Below are 27,560 nucleotides of genomic sequence, written 5' to 3' on the forward strand. Positions count from 1 at the left end.
GCTCGTTACCGATCTGTGACGTGAGTTGCGCCTCCTGACGCGTCATGACGCAGTCCCTCCTCTCCGGTGACGTATGATATTGTTGCCGGAGCTGTCATGGCGGCTCAGAAGATCAATGAGGCTTTGGAGCATCTCGCAAAGGCAGAGAAATGGTAACGAAGAGACGGCTCGAGTTGCGGGGGAGGCATTATGTTGCGCTGTAACATGTCTTTCCATTCAAAGGAGCCTTATATTAAGACATTTCACTATTGATAATGTACATAAGGTGTGATCCCTGTTTAGAGAAGCAAAAAAGGGCTGTGTCATTAGGCACTGTTCCTCTGCCATCTCATTATCATGGAGTGAGAGAGAGAGGGGGGGGACCTGTCATAACATTATCATAGAGAGAGAGGGGACCTGTCATAACATTATCATAGAGAGAGAGGGGACCTGTCATATCATTATCATAGAGAGAGAGAGGACCTGTCATAACATTATCATAGAGAGAGAGAGGGGGGGGGGGGTGACCTGTCATAACATTATCATAGAGAGAGAGAGAGGGGGGACCTGTCATAACATTATCATAGAGAGAGAGAGGGGGGACCTGTCATAACATTATCATAGAGAGAGAGAGGGGGGACCTGTCATAACATTATCATAGAGAGAGAGGGGACCTGTCATAACATTATCATAGAGAGAGAGGGGACCTGTCATATCATTATCATAGAGAGAGAGAGGACCTGTCATAACATTATCATAGAGAGAGAGGGGGGGGGGGACCTGTCATAACATTATCATAGAGAGAGAGAGGGGGGGGGGGACCTGTCATAACATCATAGAGAGAGAGGGGACCTGTCATAACATTATCATAGAGAGAGAGAGGGGGGGGGGGACCTGTCATAACATCATAGAGAGAGAGGGGACCTGTCATAACATTATCATAGAGAGAGAGGGGGGACCTGTCATAACATTATCATAGAGAGAGAGGGGACCTGTCATAACATTATCATAGAGAGAGAGGGGGGGGGGACCTGTCATAACATCATAGAGAGAGAGGGGACCTGTCATAACATTATCATAGAGAGAGAGGGGGGACCTGTCATAACATTATCATAGAGAGAGAGGGGACCTGTCATATCATTATCATAGAGAGAGAGGGGGGACCTGTCATAACATTATCTTAGAGAGAGAGAGGGGGGGGACGACCTGTCATATCATTATCATAGAGAGAGAGGGGGGACCTGTCATAACATTATCATAGAGAGAGAGGGGGGACCTGTCATATCATTATCATAGAGAGAGAGGAGACCTGTCATAACATTATCATAGAGAGAGAGAGGGGACATGTCATAACATTATCATAGAGAGAGAGAGGACCTGTCATAACATTATCATAGAGAGAGAGAGGACCTGTCATAACATTATCATAGAGAGAGAGAGGGGGGGGACCTGTCATAACATTATCATAGAGAGAGAGAGGGGACCTGTCATAACATTATCTTAGAGAGAGAGGGGGGACCTGTCATAACATTATCATAGAGAGAGAGAGGACCTGTCATAACATTATCATAGAGAGAGAGAGGGGGGACCTGTCATAACATTATCATAGAGAGAGAGGGGACCTGTCATAACATTATCATAGAGAGAGAGAGGACCTGTCATAACATTATCATAGAGAGAGAGGGGGGGGGGGACCTGTCATAACATTATCATAGAGAGAGGGGACCTGTCATAACATTATCATAGAGAGAGAGGGGACCTGTCATAACATCATAGAGAGAGAGGGGACCTGTCATAACATTATCATAGAGAGAGGGGACCTGTCATAACATTATCATAGAGAGAGAGGGGACCTGTCATAACATTATCATAGAGAGAGAGGGGGGGGGGGACCTGTCATAACATTATCATAGAGAGAGAGGGGGGGGACCTGTCATAACATTATCATAGAGAGAGAGGGGACCTGTCATAACATTATCATAGAGAGAGGGGACCTGTCATAACATTATCATAGAGAGAGGGGACCTGTCATATCATTATCATAGAGAGAGAGGGGACCTGTCATAACATTATCATAGAGAGAGAGGGGACCTGTCATAACATTATCTTAGAGAGAGAGAGGGGACCTGTCATAACATTATCATAGAGAGAGAGGAGACCTGTCATAACATTATCATAGAGAGAGAGAGGGGACCTGTCATAACATTATCATAGAGAGAGAGGGGGGACCTGTCATAACATTATCATAGAGAGAGAGGGGACCTGTCATAACATTATCATAGAGAGAGAGAGGACCTGTCATAACATTATCATAGAGAGAGAGAGGGGACCTGTCATATCATTATCATAGAGAGAGAGAGGGGACCTGTCATATCATTATCAGAGAGAGAGAGGGGACCTGTCATAACATTATCATAGAGAGAGAGAGGGGACCTGTCATATCATTATCAGAGAGAGAGAGGGGACCTGTCATAACATTATCATAGAGAGAGAGAGGGGACCTGTCATATCATTATCATAGAGAGAGAGGGGGGGGGGACCTGTCATAACATTATCATAGAGAGAGAGAGGGGACCTGTCATAACATTATCATAGAGAGAGAGGGGACCTGTCATAACATTATCATAGAGAGAGAGAGGGGACCTGTCATAACATTATCATAGAGAGAGAAAGGGGACATGTCATATCATTATCAGAGAGAGAGAGAGGGGACCTGTCATAACATTATCATAGAGAACCTGAGAGGGGACCTGTCATAACATTATCATAGAGAGAGAAAGGGGACATGTCATATCATTATCAGAGAGAGAGAGAGGGGACCTGTCATAACATTATCATAGAGAACGAGAGAGGGGACCTGTCATAACATTATCATAGAGAGAGGGGACCTGTCATATCATTATCATAGAGAGAGAGGACCTGTCATAACATTATCATAGAGAGAGAGAGGGGGGGGGGGACCTGTCATAACATTATCATAGAGAGAGAGAGGGGACCTGTCATAACATTATCATAGAGAGAGAGGGGGGGACCTGTCATAACATCATAGAGAGAGAGAGGGGACCTGTCATATCATTATAATAGAGAGAGAGGGGACCTGTCATAACATTATCATAGAGAGAGAGGGGAGGGACCTGCTATCTCATTATGAGAGAGAGGGGGGACCCGCCATCTCATCATAGAGGGGGGAGGGAAGACCTGCCTTATCACTATCATAGAGATCATAAAGAGAGAGGGGGAGGGGCTGCCATATCACTCATACAGAGAGGGGGGGCTGCCATATCATTATCATTGACATCATACAGAAAGGGGGGGATACCTGCCATAGCATTAACATAGAGCGAGAGAGAGGAGGGACATGTAATCTGATTATCATAGAGAGGGATGACCTGCCATATCACTGTCAGAGAGAGAGAGAGGGGGGGGGACCTGCCATCTCACTATCAGAGAGAGGAGACCTGTCATCTGATTATCATAGCGAGAGGGGGCCTGCCATCTCATCATAGAGAGAGAGAGGGGGGACGGGGACCTGTCATATCATTATCATAGACAGAGGAGGAGAACCTGCCATCTCATTATGAGAGATAGGGGGGACCTACCATTTCATTATGAAAGAGATAGGGGGGATCTCCCATCTCATTATGAGAGAGATAGGGGGGACCTGCCATCTCATTATCATAGAGAGATAGGGGGGACCTGCCATCTCATTATCATAGAGAGATAGGGGGACCTGCCATCTCCTTATCATAGAGAGATAGGGGGGACCTGCCATCTCATTATCATAGAGAGATAGGGGGACCTGCCATCTCCTTATCATAGAGAGAGAGGGGGGACCTGACATCTCATTATGAGAGAGATAGGGGGGACCTGCCATCTCCTTATCATAGAGAGAGAGGGGGGACCTGCCATCTCATTATCATAGAGAGATAGGGGGACCTGCCATCTCCTTATCATAGAGAGATAGGGGGGACCTGCCATCTCATTATCATAGGGAGATAGGGGGGACCTGCCATCTCATTATCATAGAGAGAGAGGGGGGACCTGACATCTCATTGTGAGAGAGAGGGGGGACCTGCCATCTCATTATGAGAGAGAGGGGACCTGTCATCTCATTATCATAGAGAGAGGTGGGACCTGTCATCTCATTATCATAGAGAGAGGGGGACATGTTATTGTCAGAGATAGGACATGTCATTATCATAGAGAGAACGGGGACCTGTCATCTCATCACAGAGAGCGAGGTGGACCTGTCATGGTCATAGAGAGAGTGGGGAACTGTGATGTCATGATCATAGAGAGAGAGGGCCATGTCATTATCATAGAGAGAGAGAGGGGCCTGTCTTGTTAATTATAGAGAGAGAGGAGACCTGTCATGTGATGATCTTAGAGAGGGCCATGTCATTATCATAGAGGGAGAGGGGACCTGTCATGTCATTGTCATAGAGAGAGCTGGACCTGTCATGTCATTGTCCTAGAGAGAGCTGGACCTGTTATGTCATTGTCATAGAGAGTGAGGACCTGCCATCTCCTTATCAGAGAGAGAGGTCTGACCCTCTTATGCATGTCAGTTTCGCCCAATGTTGGGTTAGCCAGTTTAAAACAAGGGTTCTTGGTTTTGCCCTCTTAGGCTACGGCCACGCTGCCGCCGTGCGCGCTCATGCTTGTAATCTAATGAGCATGGCCACGCTGATCGTGCATGTACTTTCGGCAACGCTCAGCGCTTGGGGCGACATGGCAAATTGATTTCCAAGCGCTCAGAAGGGTCACATGACCCAAAATTACGTCACAGTAGTTCCTTCAATAACACGCCCCGATCCAGCCAATTGGTGATGTCACCGCTCTCAAGCTTGAGCGCGCTCAGCGGCAGTGTGGCCGCAGCCTTGACCAGTGTCAATAGATTAAATGTTCTTTTTAAAATTGTTCATATAATCAAATTAATATAGAACACATGCGCCAAGTTTGGCATGTTAATATAGAAGTATGGCAAATTAATATAGAACACATGCGCCATGTTGCAAATAGTATCCTTGACACAGGAAATTTGAGACACTGCACAGTCCACTTCTCTTCCTAGTAAATAGCCACTGATGTGATCTCAAAGTCTGTAATATTAGAACTGATTGAGAAAATAAAATATCATCATGCAAAGTTATTCAGAAGTGTGACATTTCTTCTCTATGGAGACAGTAGAGTTGGAATATATACCGATATAAAAGTAATATGTAATAATAAATAAGTCGATATTTAATTTATGTATTGCGACAATGCTGTCAGTCAACCATGGCAGTCATTTACTTTTTAGAGACAGTTTGTGAAATGCAGTTTAAAGCAGTAATCCCGACAACATTTGAAATTGGGCCCGGGGCAGTCCCTCGGAACGGTACAATGTTATTTTCAGCTCCGGGACTGCCTGGGTCCCGAGATAGTTTTGTTTTCCATGGCGGTGCACTTCCTGGAGAATCCAACATGGTTGTTGCTGTCTACCAATTGGATGCCACAACCAGTGATGTTGCAGATGATGCAAGATTTGGCGGCCATATTTTTCCCCAGGTGGGATCACAGTCACCAGTAAGTACACTGGTGTATATATAAAGAACCAGGGGGTCCCCGTTTGTGACCTGTGCTATTTTTAACTCTCTGGACCCCCAGTTGTCGAGATATTTACCAGTGTACTAGTTCCATTTGTAAAAAAAAGAAGAGAACTAATGGTATAGGCAGGATTGCAGCTTTACATAGCTTCAGGCTTATCCTTTAGGCCACGGGCATGGTCAACGCCCGGGTTGACGCTCGACATTGAGCCCCTGCAGCCGCAATGAGAGCGGCTTTAGCAGGGGCTCGCGCACGCTTCCGCAGGCGTGCGGAAGCGTGCTGACTTTCACCCGACAGTTACATTTTAGATTGAGCGCTGAGTCCGCTCACGTGACCTCCAAAGCAACCAATGAGGAGAGGTTAGTGGAGCAGGGGGAGAGATGTGGATAGGAGCGGGGTGAGTTGTTGCGTGGGGGGGGGGGGAGAAGAAGTGTCCCAAGGGGACGGGGAGAGAGTGCTTGCCAGCGGGGTGGGGGAGTTTATGCTCGGGGGGGGATTGAGGGGGGTGGGGGGAAGTGTCCCAAGTACTGCCTCCAGCCCCGATTCCTGCCCGCCTCGCAAGCGCGCTCACTGCCTCTCCGGCCAGGCAAAAGCTCCTGCTTGCGCTGGCCAGGCACAGCGTGAGCGCGCCTCAGCATGAGAGACAGGAGTATGGACGCGGCCTTACTCTTCACCCCTCAATGATAGCAGCACCCTCCTTCCCTAGAGGATAGGTTTGCCACCTTCCTCTTAATTTCTTCTCCAATTTCTGGTGTTAAGTAATAAACGGAAGTAAGGAGGCATTATAGATTTTTAAAATCTCATTATTTTTTAAAATTAAATCACCTTTTATTTATTTCAAAATTTTCTAACGTGTTATTCACCAAGAAAACTCAGTACAAAGAGCGCGAGTAGGAACTTAGTGAGGAAACCCGTCCCAGACATTTAACTTGTAATAAATCTTACATTGAAATGACTTCCAAATACTTTTTTTTAAACATTCATTTATTTTGATAAAAATCATAATCACGGTACATGTCTTGTTATCGTGATAATTTTTGTTGTTGCCCAATACTAAGAGACTAATGCTGAATATAATAAAGGTAATTGGCCAATTTCACCAATGTAAATTTGCGTACAGCTTTATTTTAGTTAGCTTGTTTGTGTCTTCACTCGAAGGGAAGACCGTGCTAAGGAAATTAATTGTATAGGCCGCTGACGCTGTTGCAAAGAATATATTGACCATTCTATTGAATGGTCAATACAGTATGTTTGTTTGGTAGCCTACCATGTCAAGACGTTATATTGCTACTTAGGTTTATGATTTTATTACATATTTATACTTTTGCCTGTTTTCTTTAAAAGACTTGTATTCTATTCACATTTTATTCTAGTTTTTTTTTTTTTGGTTAGGGAGTCCTATAACTTTTTAACCAATATAAAAATGGATCTTCAATATTCTTATTCATGACGGCCTCAAATGCAGGCATGTACAGAATAATATTTTGCCAGACGTTAATTATTATATTTGTACAGGATACCGCGTATGCGTTTGTTTGTCTTGACAGCTCCTTTGTTACAGCATCTATGAATGATTTCTGTTTTGGAACGCCAAAAAGCTAATAAAAGCATTCACAACTTATTTCTCCCTTTGTTTACCTACATGTATTGTGTCCTCTGATTCATTAGATTACATGGTATAACAGTAATAAGTGGTTAGGCCAGATCTGTGTGTGTCCGTCCTATTTAAATGTACCTTGCTCTGTCAGTCTAAATTGAAACTAAAATGCTCACTTTTTTTGCCTTCTTTTTATAGCCTGAAAACAAGTTTCATGAAATGGAAGCCAGATTACGACAGTGCCGCTTCGGAATATGCAAAAGCAGGTATGCAGTTGTGTGGCTCTAACGCATTAAAGAAATTAAGAAAATCAGGGCTCCACGGATTTGCTCAACAAACTAATTTATTGCCAATAGACTTGACGTTTCGGCCACACAGGCCTTTTCCAAAAGCAGAAATGGCATAATGTGCAGAACAGTGAACTCAACCCTCTTATAACCCCAACACCAGGTGTCATGAATTGTCCAATAAAGTCCCTCATCATCCAGCACCGTCGCTCTGTTGAAAATCTCCTTCCTTATTGACATCATGTGTTGATGTGTCCTCCAATAGGAATCCTCTTCTGTGTTCTCACGAGTGTTCCTGCACCAAAGCTCCTCTTGGTAAAATGGAGTGGTGCCAGAAGGGTACCTCCTCTTCATGTGAACGTCGGTGTCCTCATCAGCGTCATGACGTCATCGCGTCCGTATCCCGGTCTCCTTACTCCATATGCAGATTGGCAGAGTAGCCTGTCCTGCATCCTGATTGGCGACGTTCTGGCGGAGTGACGTCATGATGTCTGTCTCCCAATGCCATATCCTTTTTGTTCTGCTGTCTAGACAATCAATGACTGTAAACAGAGTGAGAGGAATTGAGTACACTATGTAAATAGAGTGCTGCGGAGTGCTGCCACATATAGCAGATGGATGATGGATTATAGTGATTAACCCTATTACACCCATTACACATTATTAAAATTATATATAAAAATATATATATATTAAAAAATTGTAAGTACCGTACAGTAATGATATTAGAAGGGAATACAGACCGTATCATCAGACAAAGTACATCAACAGCAGCAAAGCAAGGGCCTATAGAGACAATGTGATATTAACGTTCTGTCAAAAAACACCCAAGAGTCAGATTGTCATTAAGACCCTTTGGTCTCGGGTACATTGACAAAACAACACGCATGTTAAAGACACGGTAAATCGAGCATAAAAGCAAGATAGCTCATGCTAAGGATGATACAGAACTGATAAACATTGTGTGTCACATCAGCACAATCTTATTTTGTAGTAATATACATATATACATATTATTAGCGCTACCTATTGTGTTTTACATCGGCACAATATAGCATCACTTAGGATTATGGGCATCGAACAGGTCCAGAAACCCATTGCAGGATTAGACAAGGATATTACACTTTTACAGCGTGAAGCGTATTGGATCTATACACTCAATACGTTTTTTCCAAAGGGTCTTAATGACAATCTGACTCTTGGGTGTTTTTTGACAGAACGTTAATATCACATTGTCTCTATAGGCCCTTGCTTTGCTGCTGTTGATGTACTTTGTCTGATGATACGGTCTGTATTCCCTTCTAATATCATTACTGTATGGTACTTACAATTTTTTAATATATATATATATTATTTTTTTATATATAATTTTAATAATTTGTAGTGGGTGTAATAGGGTTAATCACTATCATCCATCATCCATCTGCTATATGTGGCAGCACTCCGCAGGAATCTATTTACATAGTGTACTCAATTCCTCTCACTCTGTTTACAGTCATTGATTGCCTAGACAGCAGAACAAAAAGGATATGGCATTGGGAGACAGACATCATGACGTCACTCCGCCAGAACGTCGCCAATCAGGAGGCAGGACAGGCTACTCTGCCAATCTGCATATGGAGTAAGGAGACCGGGATACGGACGCGATGACGTCATGACGCAGATGAGGACGCCGACGTGATGACATCTCATGAAGAGGAGGTTCCCTTCTGGCACCACTCCATTTTACCAAGAGGAGCTTTGATGCAGGAACACTCGTGAGAACACAGAAGAGGATTCCTATTGGAGGACACATCAACACATGATGTCAATAAGGAAGGAGATTTTCAACAGACCGACGGCGCTGGATGATGAGGGACTTTATTGGACAATTCATGACACCTGGTTTTGGGGTTATAAGAGGGTTGAGTTCACTGTTGTGCACATTATGCAATTTCTGCTTTTGGGAAAGGCCTGTGTGACCGAAACGTCAAGTCTATTGGCAATAAATTAGTTTGTTGAGCAAATCCGTGGAGCCCTGATTTTCTTAATTTCGTTAACCCTGGATTGACACAGAGAATCCTGAACCAGGAGCACCGGTAGTTGTATCCCCTTTTGATTTTTTATTAGTGTGCAGCATTTATTTATCTTTCTACTCTAACGCATTAAATACATCATTAGAATTTTAGTTTCTAACTGGTATCACTGATAAAAATCAGGTACCTTATGCCTATTTTACCATTAATATGTTGCTTCAGGCCTAATCAGTGTGGGAATCTGGGTATAATGCACAGCTGATAATGCAGTATTAAAGTGAATAGAGGTGAATTTGACTTCTTTCAGTATCTATGCCTCTCCCTCTGAGCACTTTGTTTAGGGGCTTTAAAGAGCAATTTTCTTTGTGTGTTTCTAGGCATGTATACATCAAATTATTGTTTTCTTATTAAGCCTTCAATTAAAGAGGAGTAAAAAAAGACACTTTTTATAATGTGATCTAACAAATTCTGCAAATCGGTCTATCGCCATTCTCCATTTTCTCTGTGTCAGAAATCCCTGGCAGGTCTGACTTGGCATACAATGATCTGATTGAAAGAGCTTCTGTAAATGTAAAATAAAAATGTCTTAACAGTCAAAATGACTTTAAATATTTGTTTGAAATAGATAAATGTATTTATTCAAATCACCAAGCTTAAACCCATATCACTTGCTACTGAAATTAGTTCAGTTTGATTCACTTGGAGTGTGTGCGTGTTTGCGTGTGCGCACACTTCTTGAAATATTTCAGAAATTAAAGTATGTGCCTTAGTAATACTTATTATATAAGAAGAATTTTAAAAGATGTTAGCCACTAATTATATATTTATTTACTTTTCAGCGGTTGCGTTTAAGAATGCCAAGCAGTATGATCAAGCAAAAGAAGCTTTTTTGAAGGAGGCTGAATCACATGAGAACAACAAAACGTATCTTTTCAAATAAATTTGGTGGACTACTTTAAAAGACCTTTTGGTTTTCAAAATAAATAATCCCCCCCCCCCCCCCTAGATTTGAAGCAGGTGGTCTCCGGAATTGAACCTTGTTAATTTAAGCTTCGGGAACCCCCTGTTCAGAAGGTGATGCCGTTATCTCACTTCTGTGTAAAGGTCACGGCCAATAGGAAACTGCAAGAGATTATATCGCAGCTTGCTATACGCGGGACCTTTAAACAGACATTTTCTGTGCCCAGCCGGAGCTGCTGCTGGCATCCCCTTCCAATGTAAGTTTTTTATTTTTGTTAAACCTTTGAGGTAAAGCCACTTTAAGCTCAGTTTTTACCCCGATACAAGACCAAGAGCCACAGTGTTTAAAAACACAAAGCAGAAGCTTTTTTTTTTTTTTTTTTAAATGTATTCCTTAGTTGTTAGGACTATCTTAATGATGAGAGGAGGAACCTTAAACTTGTAGCGTCAACATTATGACTAAACATCAAAGGATAAAAATGTTATGCCACTTATAAACCTATATAAAAGCTTTAATTCCGTACAAATGGTCAGCCCTTTAACACCGTCTCTGCAAAGGCAGGTCTGTTTGCCTAACTCCAACACCACAACAAGATGTATCACTGAATTTACAATAATGCTGCTCTTATTTTTTTACAGTGTACTAGGCTTCTAACTGATTTTAGGCCTTAAACTAAAGGAAAAGCGCTGTAGCGGTTCTGAAGATGTTATGAAGAAGATCCTGGATAGTTCATATGTTCTGGATATTTTTAAGGTTCCCCAAATAATTCGTTTTTAAGTAAGATTAAAAATTGGAGCAACAAACCAGCATGAGAAATAAATGAATGCGCAGGATATTTTTGGAATAACATTGATGTTGCTTCTATTAAATAATTCAGTTTCCGTGACTATATCCAATGGCAGCAAATTGTTTATTATTCGAGAATGTAAAGACCTGTTTGATTTAGATTAACATTATGTATTAAACTGGTATGCAGTTACTTATGATTTTCAAAAGCATTTATATTATCTATTCTTGTTGTATAGCCGTTTAATAAGAGCTTTGGCAAAGAGTAATGCTACAGATTTTTACATTGTTCATTTGTCTTGGATCCTTAACCATAGATTATATTCAGTCTTTTCCACGCTGCTAAGTAAGTATATCATGATTAGACATGCTGTAATTTCAGTGAAGACGTTTGAGCCTAATGTTTGATAGAGGGGCATGTAATACCTTTTAATTGAAGGCTTCTCTGGCAGCTTATGGTTTAAAGATAAGAAACTAATGGGTTCAATATAAGGTACCCTGGTTTATATCTCACAGCCTTCTCTTCATTTTACTGAGTATATACAGTCGATGTGTGCTGTGCCCAATAGAAATTCTTCTGGGAGCATTGCTGAAGTAAAAGCAGACACCAGCACTGGTAACTTCATTTTCACATGCGGGCACATTAATAATATCACATTCAAAATAATTTGTATATGTGAGTTAATATCCTATCACATTATTTCTTTTTTAACCTCTGAATAGTTCTGTCATGAACCATTTATTTTACTGTAATCCTAAAAGTTTATTTACTCAAAGGAAGCTTTTGTATTTTGCTATTATTTTTGTATGCGTCTTTATTTTTTTATGGTTATACTTTTTTGCATCTCATTTTAGTATTTGTATTTTTTCAATGGTTTATTTACTGCCTTGTCATGTGATTTAGAGTTTGCCATGGCTAAAATGAGGGCTTTGCTTTAAAATGAAATTATTGCATATAGTAAACATTTAGAGGGAAATCACTTTACAGTCGCATTCCGTTTCTGGAGGTCTTAAAACAGATTGTTCTGTATTGCAATGCAGTCCCACCCAGCACATATGTCTGGTCCACACTCTTCCTGGCAGTGTACCTTTTTAACCTGTTTAGCTCTCTACAAATCATCTTGTACAGTATATATAATTAAATATATGCAAAAGAATCATTATTTTGAGGTTGCCAAAAATGCTTTTTAACATTTACCTTTTTTTTTTTAACAGAGCTTATGAACAAGCTGGGATGATGTTAAAGGTGAGTGTTTACATCAAAGTTATTGCAGTGAATGACCAGCATTCTGTGAGCAAAGGAGAACAAATATTCTTTGACTTCTGTCAATCACATAAACCGTATGTTACAGAACCACCAGCAGTAGGGCATCTAATAGTACCGAATTTAATAACTTAAAGCCTTCTTGATGACGTGGGAATGATCTAGTGTAAATGAGAAAAGTGCAGCCTATCACTCAATTTAGCGTCATTATGTCTGTAATCAGATCTTCAAACACTGCCCATGAATCCTATTATTTCAACAAATTATGCGTTGTCAAATATTTGTAGATATGACACCAATACCTCCGCATTTCCAAATATGTCTTGCTAGAAATAAATCCTTAATTAAAGGTGCAGCCCTCCTTTCCCAATTTTTGTTTTCTTTCTATCTGTAACGTATTCTGATAAATGAGAGCTCCATCCTCCAACATGTTCTCTGTTATCAATATCTAGGGTTACAATTTAGGCTTGTTGTATGTTGAAGTATAAATGTTTCAGGGTTTTTTTTGGGGACGGACGATGGGTGTTTTATAAAAAAAAAAATATGATCAACATTTGCATACATGCAACATTAAATGACTTCTGCTTTCAGCTATTTTGTAATGCAGAAGGTTACAGACAATAATGGGGGTTATGGGAGTAAGTTAAGTACTACTAGATGAAAGTACCCAGCGTTACTCTGGAATTCTAAGAAAACAAAAATACTGAGATTTTTTAAATAGATAATTAAATTTTTTAGTTTCTTAGAATACATTTTATTTATTTATTTTTTCATTAATGCTGTTGAGTAAACTATATTTTTGTTCCATCAGGCGCAAAACCATACAAATCAGTTATGCATATTTGGGGGGGGGGAGTTATGGTTACGTGTCACCTTAACTTAGACATTTCTTGACTTTTTAAGGGTTTGCTTACGAATTTGTACTACACTTTAACGATGTTTTTTAATCCACTGTATATTTTTGAAAATTGTTTCTGTTTGCTATGAATTTGGATACCACTTAAGATATCGGAACCACATTTTGCATGATGGTTCCTGAGCTTAAGAAGCAGATTTTTGTCTGTTTGGATACACTCCATTTTTATTCTATCAGTTATTACAATTTCTCAGGCAAGACAGACACTGGGTGTTGTACCTTGTAGGCTATTTATCTTGTATGTGACATCACACTGGGGACATCATAATGCACATAGCCTTGTGGCAGATAAGGAGAGTCCGATAGCTATAAAGTTCACATAGAAAGCAAACAAAGAAAGAGGATGTCAGCTGGCACGGGAGGAGAAAGTAAGAATGCTGGAGGAGAGGCAGAAAGAATTGGGGACCTTATAAGGTATTAAAGGAAAGTGAAGGGGATAGGAGAGAGAGGAGGGGAGGGGAGGGGAAGGGAAGAGGTTGGTTTCCTAGCATTCCCGAGGAACGCTGGGTAATTTCAGCTAGTTGAATATAGATAGATTCATATATACCATATTTCCTCAATTCTAAGATGCACTTTTTTTTTTACATTTTACCATTTCTGAAATCGAGATGCATCTTACAATCGATGTCATTGAAAAATGCGTATGGTTCCTGTACCAATATAGCCACTAATGCGAGTCAACTGAGGATCACGTGATCTCCTATGTTGCAGAATGACGTTCCTAGAATGCGATGCTGCCAACCCTAGCGCACCATCCGTAGTACTGAGCAGGAGGTTGCTTTTGCCCTATGAAGGTGCCTTCATTTTAAGTTATCATTGCCTGCGCATGTGCATACAAGGTATCCCTAATTGTCATTTAAAATGTCATCAAAAAGACTTCACTATGATGTAGCATTGAAAGTAAGTTAAAAAAAAAAAATCTGTACATGTAATGTATTGTTCCTTTTTTTAACTGAAAATCGTTCTTAAATCAATCGTGCAGTTTACAATCGATGGCATCTTAGAATTGAGGAAGTGTGTGTGTGTGTGTGTGTGTGTGTGTGTGTGTGTGTGTGTGTGTGTGTATATATATATATATACATACACACAATGCTGCTGAATTTGGTTAAAATCAGTGTAGTTTTGAAAGGTTCATTATGCCATCTTGATTCAAAATGGCGTCAAACTGTATCCAAACAAAGCCAAAAACATGCTCCTTGATCTCAGGAACCATCATACAAAATGTGGTCATGATATCTTAAGAGGTGTCCAAATGCATATCGAGCAGAAAAACAAAAGCTTGCATATTAGATTTGCCATTATGAATAATGCTACTTTTTTTTGTTGGAGCAAATTCAGCCAAGAAGCTTCTGCACTTTGTCCTCTAAAAGCATGACTGGGTTTGTGCAGACTTGCATTATTCTCTGTGGATGTAGAGCTACACCAGCACATTTTGATTTTTTTTTAATGTCCTTTTTGATTTGAGATGGCAGGCTGTTCACTCAGAAAACCTGCTGTGTTCAATGTATTGCTCTTGGGAGGAATGTCCAAGAATGTCAAACTCACAAACTTGCATGAAAGAATATTACATTGCACCATGAGCTACACATACTCTGCTATTGCAGCCCATTAAAGGAGCAATTCATGCTTTTTTTCCCCCCACTGTTTTTTTAACAGATTTGAAGCAGATTAAGCCCATTAATTTCAGCTCCAGTGACTCCCTGCTTCCCGAGATACAGACCTCCATAGGGGGTGCCGGTATCACGGCAAAGTTTAAAGCTCCCCGCGTCATGCGGGCCAATAGGAATCCGAACCTGATGATGTCACGGATTCTTATTTGCTCACAGTGCAATGGAGCTTTGAAACTCCGCCATTATGGGGTCCCGACCGGCACCCCCTTTGGAGGTATCTCCGGAAGCAGGGGGTTACCGGAGCTGAAATTGACGGGGTTCTGCTCCAGAGACACCCTGCTTCAATCCTATGTTAAAAAAAGAAAAATTGCAAAAAAATATCACCACTTGAATTGCCGCTTTAAATGTGCTTTTGCCTTTATTTGTACACTTTAGGAGATACAGAGACTTCCTGAAGCTGTCCATCTGATAGAGAAAGCAAGTATGATGTACCTGGAGAATGGGACGCCTGACACTGCAGCTATGGCCCTGGAGCGAGCCGGGAAGTGAGTCACTATAACACCTGGACATGTACATAAGAAAAAAATGTTCATGTCTGTTTTTCTCTCTCCTTCACAACAGAAATAATTATATGCTTTGGTTGATTTCAGGCTAATAGAGCATGTGAACCTGGAAAAAGCTGTTCATCTGTATCAACAGTCTGCATCCGTTTTTGAGGTGTGTTTAATATGCGTAGATCTATCATTCAAAGAATACGACTATGACCTGTTAAATGTATTGTTCTATGGCAGTGGTTTTCCAACAGGGGTCCCCAAAGACCTTGGTGGTGCCCCCCCCCCCCCCCAAAGTTTACAATTCACTTCAGACAGCTCCTGCAATCTGTAGATTTTTCTGTCATTTCTGGGGGCTAGACTTTTATTTTATTTATTTTTTTAAAGATAAGTTACATGTATATCTAAATATATTGATGAATAGATTGGTACCTCTGATTAATAAACTATTTCACTATAAGGCGATAAGAATCTCTATGGACAGCTCAACTATCAAGGATGGCTAGCAAGTATCCATACGTCCGTGTGTTTTTACATTTTGATTTGCTATTAACAGTGTATTTTCTTAAGTTGTATAAAATGGGATTCTGTGCAGCAGAAAAGGTAATAGTAGCTTGATGTTTGCTGCCTGTTTTATGGCTCAGTACCTTGTTGAGAATCTAGCAGTATTTCTTAGCTAGATTGTGTTGTTGGTGGGGGATCTTTGAATTTGAAAATGGATTTGGTACGAGGCATTTTTGCTGATGTCCTACAGTTCATTCTTCTTAGAGAAATAATATGAATATATAACTGATGTTTCAAAACCTGATATTTATTTATTTATAAGATGTTTTAGCAGGAAGTAATACATTGAGAGTTACCTCTCGTTTCCAAGTATGTCCTGGGTACAGAGTTATGATGACAAATACATGATTACATTAAGTAAACGGGTATACATTAGGTAAAAAGACATTGCATGAACAGTTGAACATATTTTATCTTTTAGGTGAATGAAACAGTTACAGACCAGATTAAAATGTGAGACAGCTTTAGTTTTGAAAGAACTTAGACTGGTGGCGGCTTTGAGAGTTTCGGGTAGATTGTTGCTGTTGTGAGGTGCACGGTAAGAGGAGGAGGAGCGGCCAGATACTTTGTTGAACCTTGGAACCGCGAACAATTGTTTGGGGTCTGATCTCAGATGATAAGTGCTGCATGTGATATGGGTGAGGAGCTTGTTCAGATAGGCAGGTAGCTTGCCCAGAAAGTATTTGAAGGCAAGACAGGAAAGATGAACTTTGCACCTAGACTCAAGTGATGACAAATCTAGTTATTTGAGCATTTCGCAGTGATGTGTGTTGTAGTTGCATTGGAGGATACAGCAGCATATTGAATTGTAGAGGGTGTCTATTTACTATGGTGAGTTTGGGGTGCTGTACTATAGCCTATATTTCGCATTTGCATCTGATGTGCAATGCGCTTTCTGACCAGCAGGCTTAGGGAGGATTTGTTCCTATAAAGTACACCTAGTTTGGCATAGGTTTTGGATGTCGGAGAATCAATGTGCAACCCAAATGTTAAATGGGAGTCAAACCATATGCCCAGATATTTAAAACTATCTGGGACTAGGATGGTATTAGAGCTAGTTCTGTTCTGAAGCTTTGTCATTCGTAGCTTTAGAAATGTAGTCTTGGTCCCAAATACCATTGTTATAGCCTTGTTAGTGTTTAAAAACAGTTTGTTTTGTGAAATCCAATTTTCAAGTCTCAAATTACATTGAAGTATGTGTTCAAGGTCAGAGAGGCGAGGGCTGTGTGCATATATAGGATTGTGTCATCCGCATACATGTGTATTGATGCTCCCTTACAAGCTGTAGGAAGCTCATTGATGAAGAGTAGGGGCCCCAGAACAGAGCCTTGCAGGACACCGAAGGTGATATCCAAGGGGTTGGAGTTGGTGCCTGAGATAGACGCATGTTGGAATCTATCTGATCTGTAAGAATGAAACCAAACCAGTTTAAAGCATGTTTCCCTATTCCAGAGCAGTGGAGTTTGTTTAGCAAGATAACATGATCAACAGTATCAAAAGCCTTTGCAAAATCTAGGAATATTGTACCAGTGAGTTGTCCCCGTTCCATTCCACACTGGATCTCATTGCAAAATGTTAGGAGGGTAGTTATTGTGGAGTGTTTGGGGGGAAAGCCAGATTGGAATTATCTAGTGACATTTGTCTTGGTATAGTAATCGCTTAATTGGGAGTGAACACATTTTTCCATGACTTTCAAATGTATTGGGAGAAGAGAGAATGGCCTGTAGTTTGAGACCGTGTTTTTGTCACCACTTTTGAAGATAGGGATAACTCTGGCAGTTTTCCAGGTCTTGGGGATATGGCCTGCAGACAAAATAGAGTTGGCTGCTTAGTTTTAAATTGAGGAGCGCTTGTGTAATCTCCTCTTCAGATACTGGGACAAATTGAAAATTGTGGCAGTGTTGGGATATATTTATTCCATGCAATTGCCCTCCTTCACTGGCCCCCAGTGAGGCCTAACTATTAACTCTGCATAATTTGACTGATATGCAGAGTACTATAACGTTTTTAGCATATTTTATTGCAGAAGGATTAAGCAACACAGTACTTTGCAATGTGCTTCTTACCTTGCTGTGTAAACCTCCGATATGTTAAGTAGGTTCACAAATGTAGTACCTAATGCACGACTGAAAAGTAGTATATCTTATTTTTAATAGGGAATGTTGTTACATCAGCCGCAATCGAGTTATGAAGCAGATTTTAGAAACTCCTAATTCACGAGAACTGACTAAATAAATGTTTTACGTACATCAATATTTCTCCAGAACCAAAAGCAAGTGTGTGCGATTAGTATGAAAATAGCAATGTTCATCGAAATAGTTGGGCTGTCTAAATGGGAATTAGAGATTTATACTAAATCACAGAGGAAAATTTTAAAATAACATTGTTTAAAAATACAAACACATTGAAACACATGCAAGCAATTGGGCTGCTGCTCTTAGCTGTCATAGCGTGAGGTTTCCCAGTTCTCTGCTCACTTTCACTGCTGAAGGGTCCTGGTATGCAATACATTCAGACTTCGAGGTCTTACAGTAGCAGTACGGGAAATAAATTATGTGAACATGTTCCTTGGCTAATTCTTTATCTTGGTGATTGACTATCAGAGTACATTCTTGTTTTGTAAAGTATTTCATTTTCCTGTGTTCTGTTATACAACGCATGGAGTTTGATTTAGGGATAAAGAATATGTTTTTGAAACGCTACCAAATTAAATCAATTACTTTCTGAGCTAGCATGTAGTAATTCATTACCTGGCTCATCTGCTTAAAAATAAATCCGAATCCTGTTAAAGTAACCATGTTTTATTTTTTTGTTTGTTTTTTTCCGTACTGGATTGATATTTGGGGGGAGGAGAAGGTAGAGTTGTTTTCAGCCCTGGGACTCTCCGGTTCCCAAGATACTTACCACTGACCTTACCAGTATCTCTGCCCCTCCAGGGGAAATAAATTGGCATTTAAATGGGCTATTGGTGGTGATTGGATGGGCTACAAGTTATCTTTTGACACTGGAAAAGATCTTACGGCATAGCAACACTTTGTTAATATTGCCGAGGATAGTATATATTTTTCTACCTAAATACTGGAAATAGTGCACTTTTTTTTTTTAAGTTGAAATTGGGTAGTGATGGGTTTTTCAGCACCTTGTTACCAGCGTAGCCACATGCAGAATGTAAGTATGTGGGTTAACAGCCTGTTGGGAATGTCAATTGCAAGTACGTTTTCAGCTGAGTCTTCTTCCGTTTAGAATGAAGAACGTTTACGTCAAGCCGTGGAACTCCTGGGGAAGGCTTCCAGACTTCTAGTGAGAGCGCGCCGGTACTGTACACTTCCATGTGAACATTTACTCTGAAAACGTGTGTTCTGTCCAAAGAGTTACGCTGTCCAAAGAGTTACGCTGTCCAAAGAGTTACGGTGCAATAACGTTGGCTACGTCTGTATGTCTCCACAGCTGAATATTTTAAAACAAACAATGAAACCCCCCTACACACAGCTTAAATCTAAACATGCATCAGGGCATTTGTCTTGCAGGGCTACAAAAAGAAAATTTTACAAATGGTCAGGAGTAATTGCCATCCGTTTATTTTCAGATTCATAGGGTTTTTTTTTTTTTATATAGAAGCCCTGGAATTTCTATAAAACCTGGTTTTGAAATAAGTAATGGTACAGGTAGTACAGCTGACCCGTGTTTTCATTATGCCTTTAGTTGACTTAATTTTGTTACTAACTTACAGTATTAACAATTTGCCTCTCGAACGCAGTTTTCGTTGTAGCTACAGATATCTGCATGCTACATTCTACCAATACATCTGTTTAATAAAGGGCAGTATCTGTGTTAAACCATTGATGAATTGTTCTATAGCCATGCACTGAACACCTTTCTGTTAATCCATCCTATGTAGTTCCTGTGCTAATCTATATCATGCAGATAAGTGATGCATCTTGGTGGCATTTTGCTTTGTATTTTTAGGTTAGATGATGCAGTAACATCCATTCAAAAGGAAAAGAATATGTATAAAGAAATAGAAAATTATCCAAGCTGCTATAAGGTATGGGCATAAAAGGCGTGTGCTGAAATGGAATTGCTCTTTTTGTCTGCTTGTAAATCTACTGTAGGAAGTTGAAAACACATAGAAAGCAGTGTCTTGAAATGAGTAGCATTATGTTTCCAAAGTCTCTTGAGTGGATGCTTTTATACCTCCTTAATGTTGTCGTTTTCTAATTAAAGTATGTTCCTGTTTACATGACTGCACTGATCATTAGTTGGATAAATGCCTCATACCAGAAAAAAACAAATGGTATTGCTTGTCTGTCCCTTTTGACATTACAATGTGTTCTGGTACATTTGTTCCATGCTTTTATTGTCACGTCCAATAGTCTCCCATTTCTGGGAAGAAAACCCCCCAAAAATGACGATGTGGGGTTTTTATTAATAAACTAAAAATGTGTTTAAGGTTAAATGTGCGGTTGTATGTTTTGTGTGTGTTTTTTTTTTTATAAAGATTTCTTCACCATATGTGTCTGATTTCATCGCTAGTGTTTTGCCTGCCCACTGATTTTTAAATGATTTATTTTTTGCCTATAAGATGGGCCAATACCTACTAAAGATTGGCAGGTAAGGCTCTCCCACTTAGTAAAAATGATTTGATTTTTAAAGAACTTTATCCAGGAAGTTTAGGATAACACTGATTAACTGATGAGGCTCTTGAGAGTCTGCATGAAAACCGGCTCTGTTCTGCCTGGTGGAGAAAGTGAGAATCAAAAGGGTTTGTCATGTGAACACATTTTATAAAAGACACAGAGCCTGCAGTAGAGTAACAATGAAAGTAAAATAGAAATGCTGTTGGTGATCTGCTTTGAAGGGCTATGACATTGAGCTCAGCATTTTTCCAGGGGGAAGTTGATTTATGTGCCTGTCTTTCTATTTAGAAAACCATTGCTCAAGTGTTGGTGCACCTTCACAGAAACGACTTTGTGGCTGCTGAGAAATGTGTCCGAGAAAGCTACAGGTGAGTTTTTAACTAATGGTTCTACTGTATGTGTCCTTCTGAGAAGCTACAACAAACTATTCGAGAGAATACTAGCTGAAAGTTCCCGTCGTTGCTCAAGAATTCTAAGAAACAAAAAATCCTGAGATTTAAAAATGGATAATTACATTTTTTTTTTATTTCTTAATGTGAAATCCCCTCCTAAAAACAACTCCTCCACCCATAAGTTTCATTGCCTCCGAGGTCCTGAAGTGTTCGATCGAGAGCCTCTAATGCGTGTTTGTGGGACATTGTACTCTCGTCCCACGCAATGATCTCACACTCTTGAAGAACTCTGTCTGCTCCTGTATTTTTTGCTAATGTTGGTAATTGTATTTTCAGAGTGACCAACATTAGGTGGTAGCTCCAGGGTTGTGTGATAGGATCTTGTCATTTGTGATGTAATTTGTGAATTGTATCCAAACAGACAAAATCTCAAGAACCATCATTCAAAATTTGGTTACGATATCTTAAGAGGTGTCCAGAACAGACAGAAAAACTTTCCAAAATATATAATAGATACAATATAGAACAATATAGAGTCTTATGGGAGGCCCTCCATAGCTGCGCTTTCCATAATTACAAGTGCTGTAGGATTGTAATAACGCAGCCTTCTGAGGGTATGTCACTTTTAACTTAAATCGACATTTTTAAGCAGTAAATCTGAGCCGTTATTATTTTCCTTTTTATTCATGATTGCCTCTGGTTAATGGTAGTGCAAATTCACATTTTATATATATATTTATATTATATTTGTTATGAGCTCCATGCAGCATGCATCACTTAAAATCATATGGAGCCCTAATCTTCTTGTCTTGTTCAGAACCTAAAAACAAGTATCTCTCAACATATTGACAGAATACTCAAAATGGGTGGGTAATGTCAAATTTATTTTCTAGTTGGGAAAAGTAACTTTAATAAAAGCCTGATAATACTGGTGTTGGATGTGGTACTCCATGCTACATTTGGTATTTGCAGTGTTGAACGGTAGTGTTGTGCATGGAATCTTTTGTCCAAACTGAGCTATTGTGGAGGAGAGGGGAGGGGGTGGAAGGGTTCTTAGTAAGAAATGGTGGGTATAAGACTTCCATCCCATGCTGCAGGAAGTTTCTTCTTCTGTAAAATGTCATACAGGGATGGAGGTTTAATCCGTTCCAGCGCTTGCTAAGAGAGCTGTTCAATTAGCACACTTTTGCAGAGTAAGCTCACAGCAAAAGCTAGAATAATTCACTTTCCCGAGGAATTCTCCAGAGCAAAATGGCTACATACTGTAGAGAGCGCTTTTTTTTATTGAATAACAGTGTAGTGTTTAGTATATAAATCGATTAAACTCAATTATGTGACCTAGTCTGTGATAAAACAATTTACAGTACTAACCCAATGAAGGGCACCTCTCATGATGGTCAAACATCTATTGCGTGTTAGTGCTCTTACTGGAAAGAAAAAGTCAGCAAAAGAGTTGTTGGGTATAGTTTGATTTGACATTTTTGATAAGTTGCTTTGAAAGTAAAAAGAATTGGTATGATTTGCAGATTTCTCATAATTAGCCATGCTGTTTGTTGTGCAAATTTAAAGGAATTACATGAAAAATAGATCCCACTCAAATCCCAAAGTATAATTTAAAATTATGATTAACACACAAAACACCTATTCTGAGAAGATGCTTTTTAAACTGTGATCCTTAAAGAACCTAAAGATGCTGTACTAAAAAAAACCCACATTTTGAACCAGTAGAACTCCTATGCCAGGCAAGCTAATATCAGGGGTGCGCAAACCTTTGCAGCTGCGCTACCCCCGGTGCTCGCGCCTCCGTTCCCTGTGTCAAATACGCCGCGGGGTCATGTGACATCACATGCCCGCTGTGTCGTTTGACGCCGCTTTGCCATGGCGACGCGTCCGCAGCCGTCTGAATCTTGGTAAGTAATAGGTTGCAGAGGCCTCACGTGATCTGGCATTTAATTTAAATGCTGTGGGGAAGAGCGTGGGGGCTCTGCAACCACCGCGCCCCACCGACAAAAATCTCCTGCCCCCCAGGAGCTTATATCACTTTGGTAGCAAAGCAATATTTCCCTATCAATGTAAATGTCTGTTGAAACAAAGAAACAAAACTGCACGCCATAAATAAATCCTTCAAATTTGAAAAGTAAGGTGCAAAGGAACCGCCTGTATGCCATCATAACGGGTGAAACAAGTTTATAAAGAAAGTTCCAGCACTCGGACCAATGATCAGAACAAAACAATTTGGAAAAATATGCCAAGTGTATTTAAATAACAAGGGCAGTGTTAGTGCAAAGCCCCAGGGAAAATTACTTACAAAAAAACACCCATAAAAAAGAGGACAACAAAGCAGGAATAAAACAGACAGACAGTGCCTGTAGACCTAGATCCTGAGTGGGGACTGGGCCACGGGTCACCTGCGACCCTTCACTTGGTCAGTGATGTGAGGGATTATACATTCCTCAGAAACCTATAACACAAGCACAAATATCCAGAGTGCAGTATGATTAAAAAGCAACAATTGTGTTAAAGAGGTGGCTTCAATGTAAAATATGTTTTACAATTAAGAAATGCAGAAGGCACATGGCAGAGATTGCATTATGGCAGATATGTTGGATATCGTTGGGGGGTCAAAGTCGTTTAAACTGCTTTAACTCTTTACCTACTTTGCTAGCATTGTAACTGTGCATTTAAAATCTTTATATTTTACCATTGGTCCTTTTTTGCTTTTATTGTCTCGCTTTTTTTGTTGTTAATTTTTTTAGTTTGATTTGTTATATAGTCTAATTACACATTTTGGTAATTTGGTATATAAATAACACATACAGCAAGTAACTTTCAAAATACTGGTGTGTGTGTGTGTGTGTGTGTGTGTGTGTGTGTGTGTGTGTGTGTGTGTGTGTGTGTGTGTGTGTGTGTGTGTGTGTGTGTGTGTGTGTGTGTGTGTGTGTGTGTGTGTGTTTATATGTCTACACTTGTTGTCCTTGGTCCATTAATTATGGCATATATGTTAGCCCTTTTTTGAAAAAAAAAAAGATGATTCTTTTATTTATATATGTATATACAGTACTGTATTATATATATACAGTATATATATATGTTTACTTTATTTATTTTTTTAGCATTCCTGGTTTCAATGGCAGTGAAGACTGCAGTGCACTGGAACAGCTTCTGGAAGGTTTTGATCAGCAAGACCAGGATCAGGTGTCTGAAGTCTGCAACTCACCCCTTTTTAAATACATGGATAATGATGTAAGTTCACGCAAGTAAATAGATTGCAATATAGCAGTTCCAACATGATCAGTATCACACCTAGTGGGGCTGGTATTCCTTCCAGGGGTTACACGACTCAAACTAAATATGTGAAATCAAAGAAGGCATTTACCAAGATGCTAGCAAAGTGTAATCCACACAGTGAAGAAGACACTATAAATATACATTTAATTATATCAAGTTTTGTTTAAGAAATGTTGCAGGTTACAGTCACAGGAGTTTACGAGGAGCTAGTATTTGCAGAAAAGATTGCATCTTCAAAGACTTAATAACCATTTATAAGCCTACAGCACCATAGTGTGTATTCAGTTAAATGGGCCTGAAAGTGCTATCCCACATACAAAGAACACTGACCATATGACCGTAAAAGGTTTGATAGGATAAAGTGGATAATTGATGCCTTTCAAAGTTTTGAAATTGCTTATGAAAGTTTGGATATGTTTCCAATATTTCCACTTAAGACAGGAATTGAAGGGGCAGCGGAGCGATTGTCAGTCTTGTGTGCTCCACTTTATGAAAAGTCAATCTGGTTTATTCGCTGGAAAGACAATCTTTGAACTAGGACAGGGAACAGGCCAAGGTAGAAATAAGACAGATAAGTGCAGTTAAACCCGCTCTAGTCTGGTACAATGTTTAAATGTGTTGCAAGATAAACTTTTTCAATTAATGAGAAAATAAAAGATTTGTCTAAATTATTATTATTTTAAGAATATTGTTTGATGGTTGATGCTTTGTGCTCTTGGAGAAAATACACGGCATCTGTCTGAAGCTTTTAATAACTCTATTTTTCATGTTAGTATGCCAAACTTGCTTTGAGTTTGATGGTCATCGGAGGTGGAACCAAAAAGAAGTCTCCAGTATCCCCACAGGATGGGGTAACAGGACCAGCTAATGGTGGTTCTCACGTTGAGGAAGAGGACGATGAATATTCAGGTGGACTGTGCTAATCCCAGCTGTCTTCTTTTAGCTACACATCTATCTGTTTCTGGCATCATGTTTACCCCTTGTAAGGAAGATGTACTACTCCAATCCGATATGGGAATGCAAATGACGGCTTCATTGGTTTTTTAGCATTGTGTTAAAAATAAAAAGACTATTTTCTGGATTCTGTCAGTTGTGAGAGTTCCACTGATGCCATTATGTAACTCAAAGCAAAGTGTATGTAACAATATTATGCACATTCAGTGTAAAGATTTCCATATTTATGAACAAAATAAAGTATAATTGTGGCGTGCAGGTTCATTTTGTAGCTTAAAGTAACACTGACTCTTTCCATATTATTATTATTATTTTTAATTCAGCATTTCCTTGTCTTTCCTGCAATGTAATTATTCAAGCTGCCGATCGGTGAAGATCCTGCTTTCCGGGGCACCCAATATGGCTGCTTATTTCATAAAGGGAAGTACTGTGGCTTCCGAAATAGTTGCTCTAGCAATCCAAGGAAGCTTAATACATCAAAACTCAATGAGGGATGGTGGAATAAAAAATACTAATAATACTAAACTGCTTTTTTTTTTTAAATATATAAACATAGAGGATTTTGAAGGTAATGCTGCTTTAAGTTGATTATGTGCTGTCAGTATATTTATTTCATGTGTTTGTACAAATATGTATTTTTGAATTTCTGTAATTGAATGTGAAACCGCTTTAGAATAAATGTAACGAAAATCTACATCTGATTGCGTATGTATGTATATAATTAGCTTTATTATATTGCCATGTTTTAAAGGTCCTACAAGTTTGTGAATGCTGCATAGTGTCGCAGGCTGTCCACAACTGAATGGTTCCATTACAAACATATTCAGTTGTGGTGTGATCACATTAATTTTCCTTTTAAAAGTGTATCTGCTTCCGTCTTAAAGTGTAAATTACAGCACGTTACCTATAACCACTACAAACATTAAACTTGGTTTGTAGCAATGGACACAAACACAATTGTGTATTAATTATGCAAGTTCAGTTAGTTGGTCTCACATTGTCAATATCATGTCTTTATATGAAAATATGTACTGAGTAGATAAAACTGGTTCCTATGAAAATTACTATGATGTATGTATAATCACTACAAATAATAAACTTGGCTTATAATGATATACAAGATGAAACGCTGTACATTTTATAGTTTAATCAAAGAAGAACTCTGTTAAAAAGGTATTACAGCCCCCAACACCCTCCAGGACCAATATGGCTGCTAGAATGTTGTGCTAGATAAATATTGACAAACGCATTGTGTATCAATGATGAAAGTTATGTAACCCATTCACTACTGTGATTTTGTATGAAAATATTCATGATAATAGTCCAGGTTTAAACAAGTTATATTGCGTGTAAAATGTTAAAGAAAACAATGATTTAATGTGCAGTTATTTGATGTTCAGCAAAATTGACAGTAAAGCATATTTTTGATGGGGTCCTTCAGGGAGTGGTTCCCCGCTACGTACACACAGGGAATCCTCATCCTTTTACTGTACATGGAAGTATCCTGTACCCACTGAATATTTTAAATAAACCATAATAAGCTTACTGATTTCTATAAGGCTATAAGGGGCCAGTTTTAAAATCAATTTGGCTCCACTTTGCAAAACAGGCTTGGGATTTTCACCCCTTTTCAGATGACTTGGCAAAACTCCATAGGCATACACCTGCGTAAGTGTAGGTAACTGGTACTTATAATCTGCAACGTGTCTGGCAACCAGTTATTTTTTTAATGTTCTTCTGTTGGTAAGGTACATTCGTGGGCTTGTTTTAATTGCACTACGATGCTGGCCATGCATTGCTTAGGCATCCGTTTGGGTTTAGAACTACAGGCGTTTGGTAATTGATCCCTTCTATAATTACTGTTTTCTGGTAGTTTCCAAAAGTTGTAAAACATGTGAAATCTTTAAAAAAAAAAAAAAATCAGTTATGTAGTATTGGATAATAGTGACAGATTTTTTTTAAATTCAACGCCATGCCGTTTTGAATGAGTTTTAATATACTGAGCATTCTTTGATTTCTATAACCGGCTTTAGCCCACCTCCCAAGCAGTACAATGTCTTTGGAACACTTTCCTGTTTCTGATCATTTGATGCCAATATTCCCAGCAGTTTGAGCTGTAAACTGTAACAATAGATTGTTTCTTTAGTAATATCAGGCTGCATTGTAGCTG

At 39.5% G+C, this 27,560-nt stretch overlaps 1 protein-coding gene across 1 annotated transcript; it reads left to right on the forward strand.

The window, feature by feature from the left end:
- On the forward strand, window positions 1-27,560 carry NAPG (NSF attachment protein gamma). Its single transcript, XM_075585377.1, has 12 exons — window positions 1-152; window positions 7,364-7,431; window positions 10,307-10,391; window positions 11,543-11,560; window positions 12,430-12,460; window positions 15,440-15,549; window positions 15,655-15,721; window positions 19,363-19,433; window positions 20,086-20,164; window positions 21,045-21,124; window positions 24,262-24,391; window positions 25,210-27,560. Exons 1-12 carry the CDS (start codon window positions 97-99, stop codon window positions 25,357-25,359), a joined length of 945 nt encoding a protein of 314 aa, XP_075441492.1. The 5' UTR covers window positions 1-96; the 3' UTR covers window positions 25,360-27,560.

The sequence above is a fragment of the Ascaphus truei genome, chromosome 2 (genome assembly GCF_040206685.1).
Source record: "Ascaphus truei isolate aAscTru1 chromosome 2, aAscTru1.hap1, whole genome shotgun sequence".
NCBI lineage: Eukaryota > Metazoa > Chordata > Amphibia > Anura > Ascaphidae > Ascaphus > Ascaphus truei.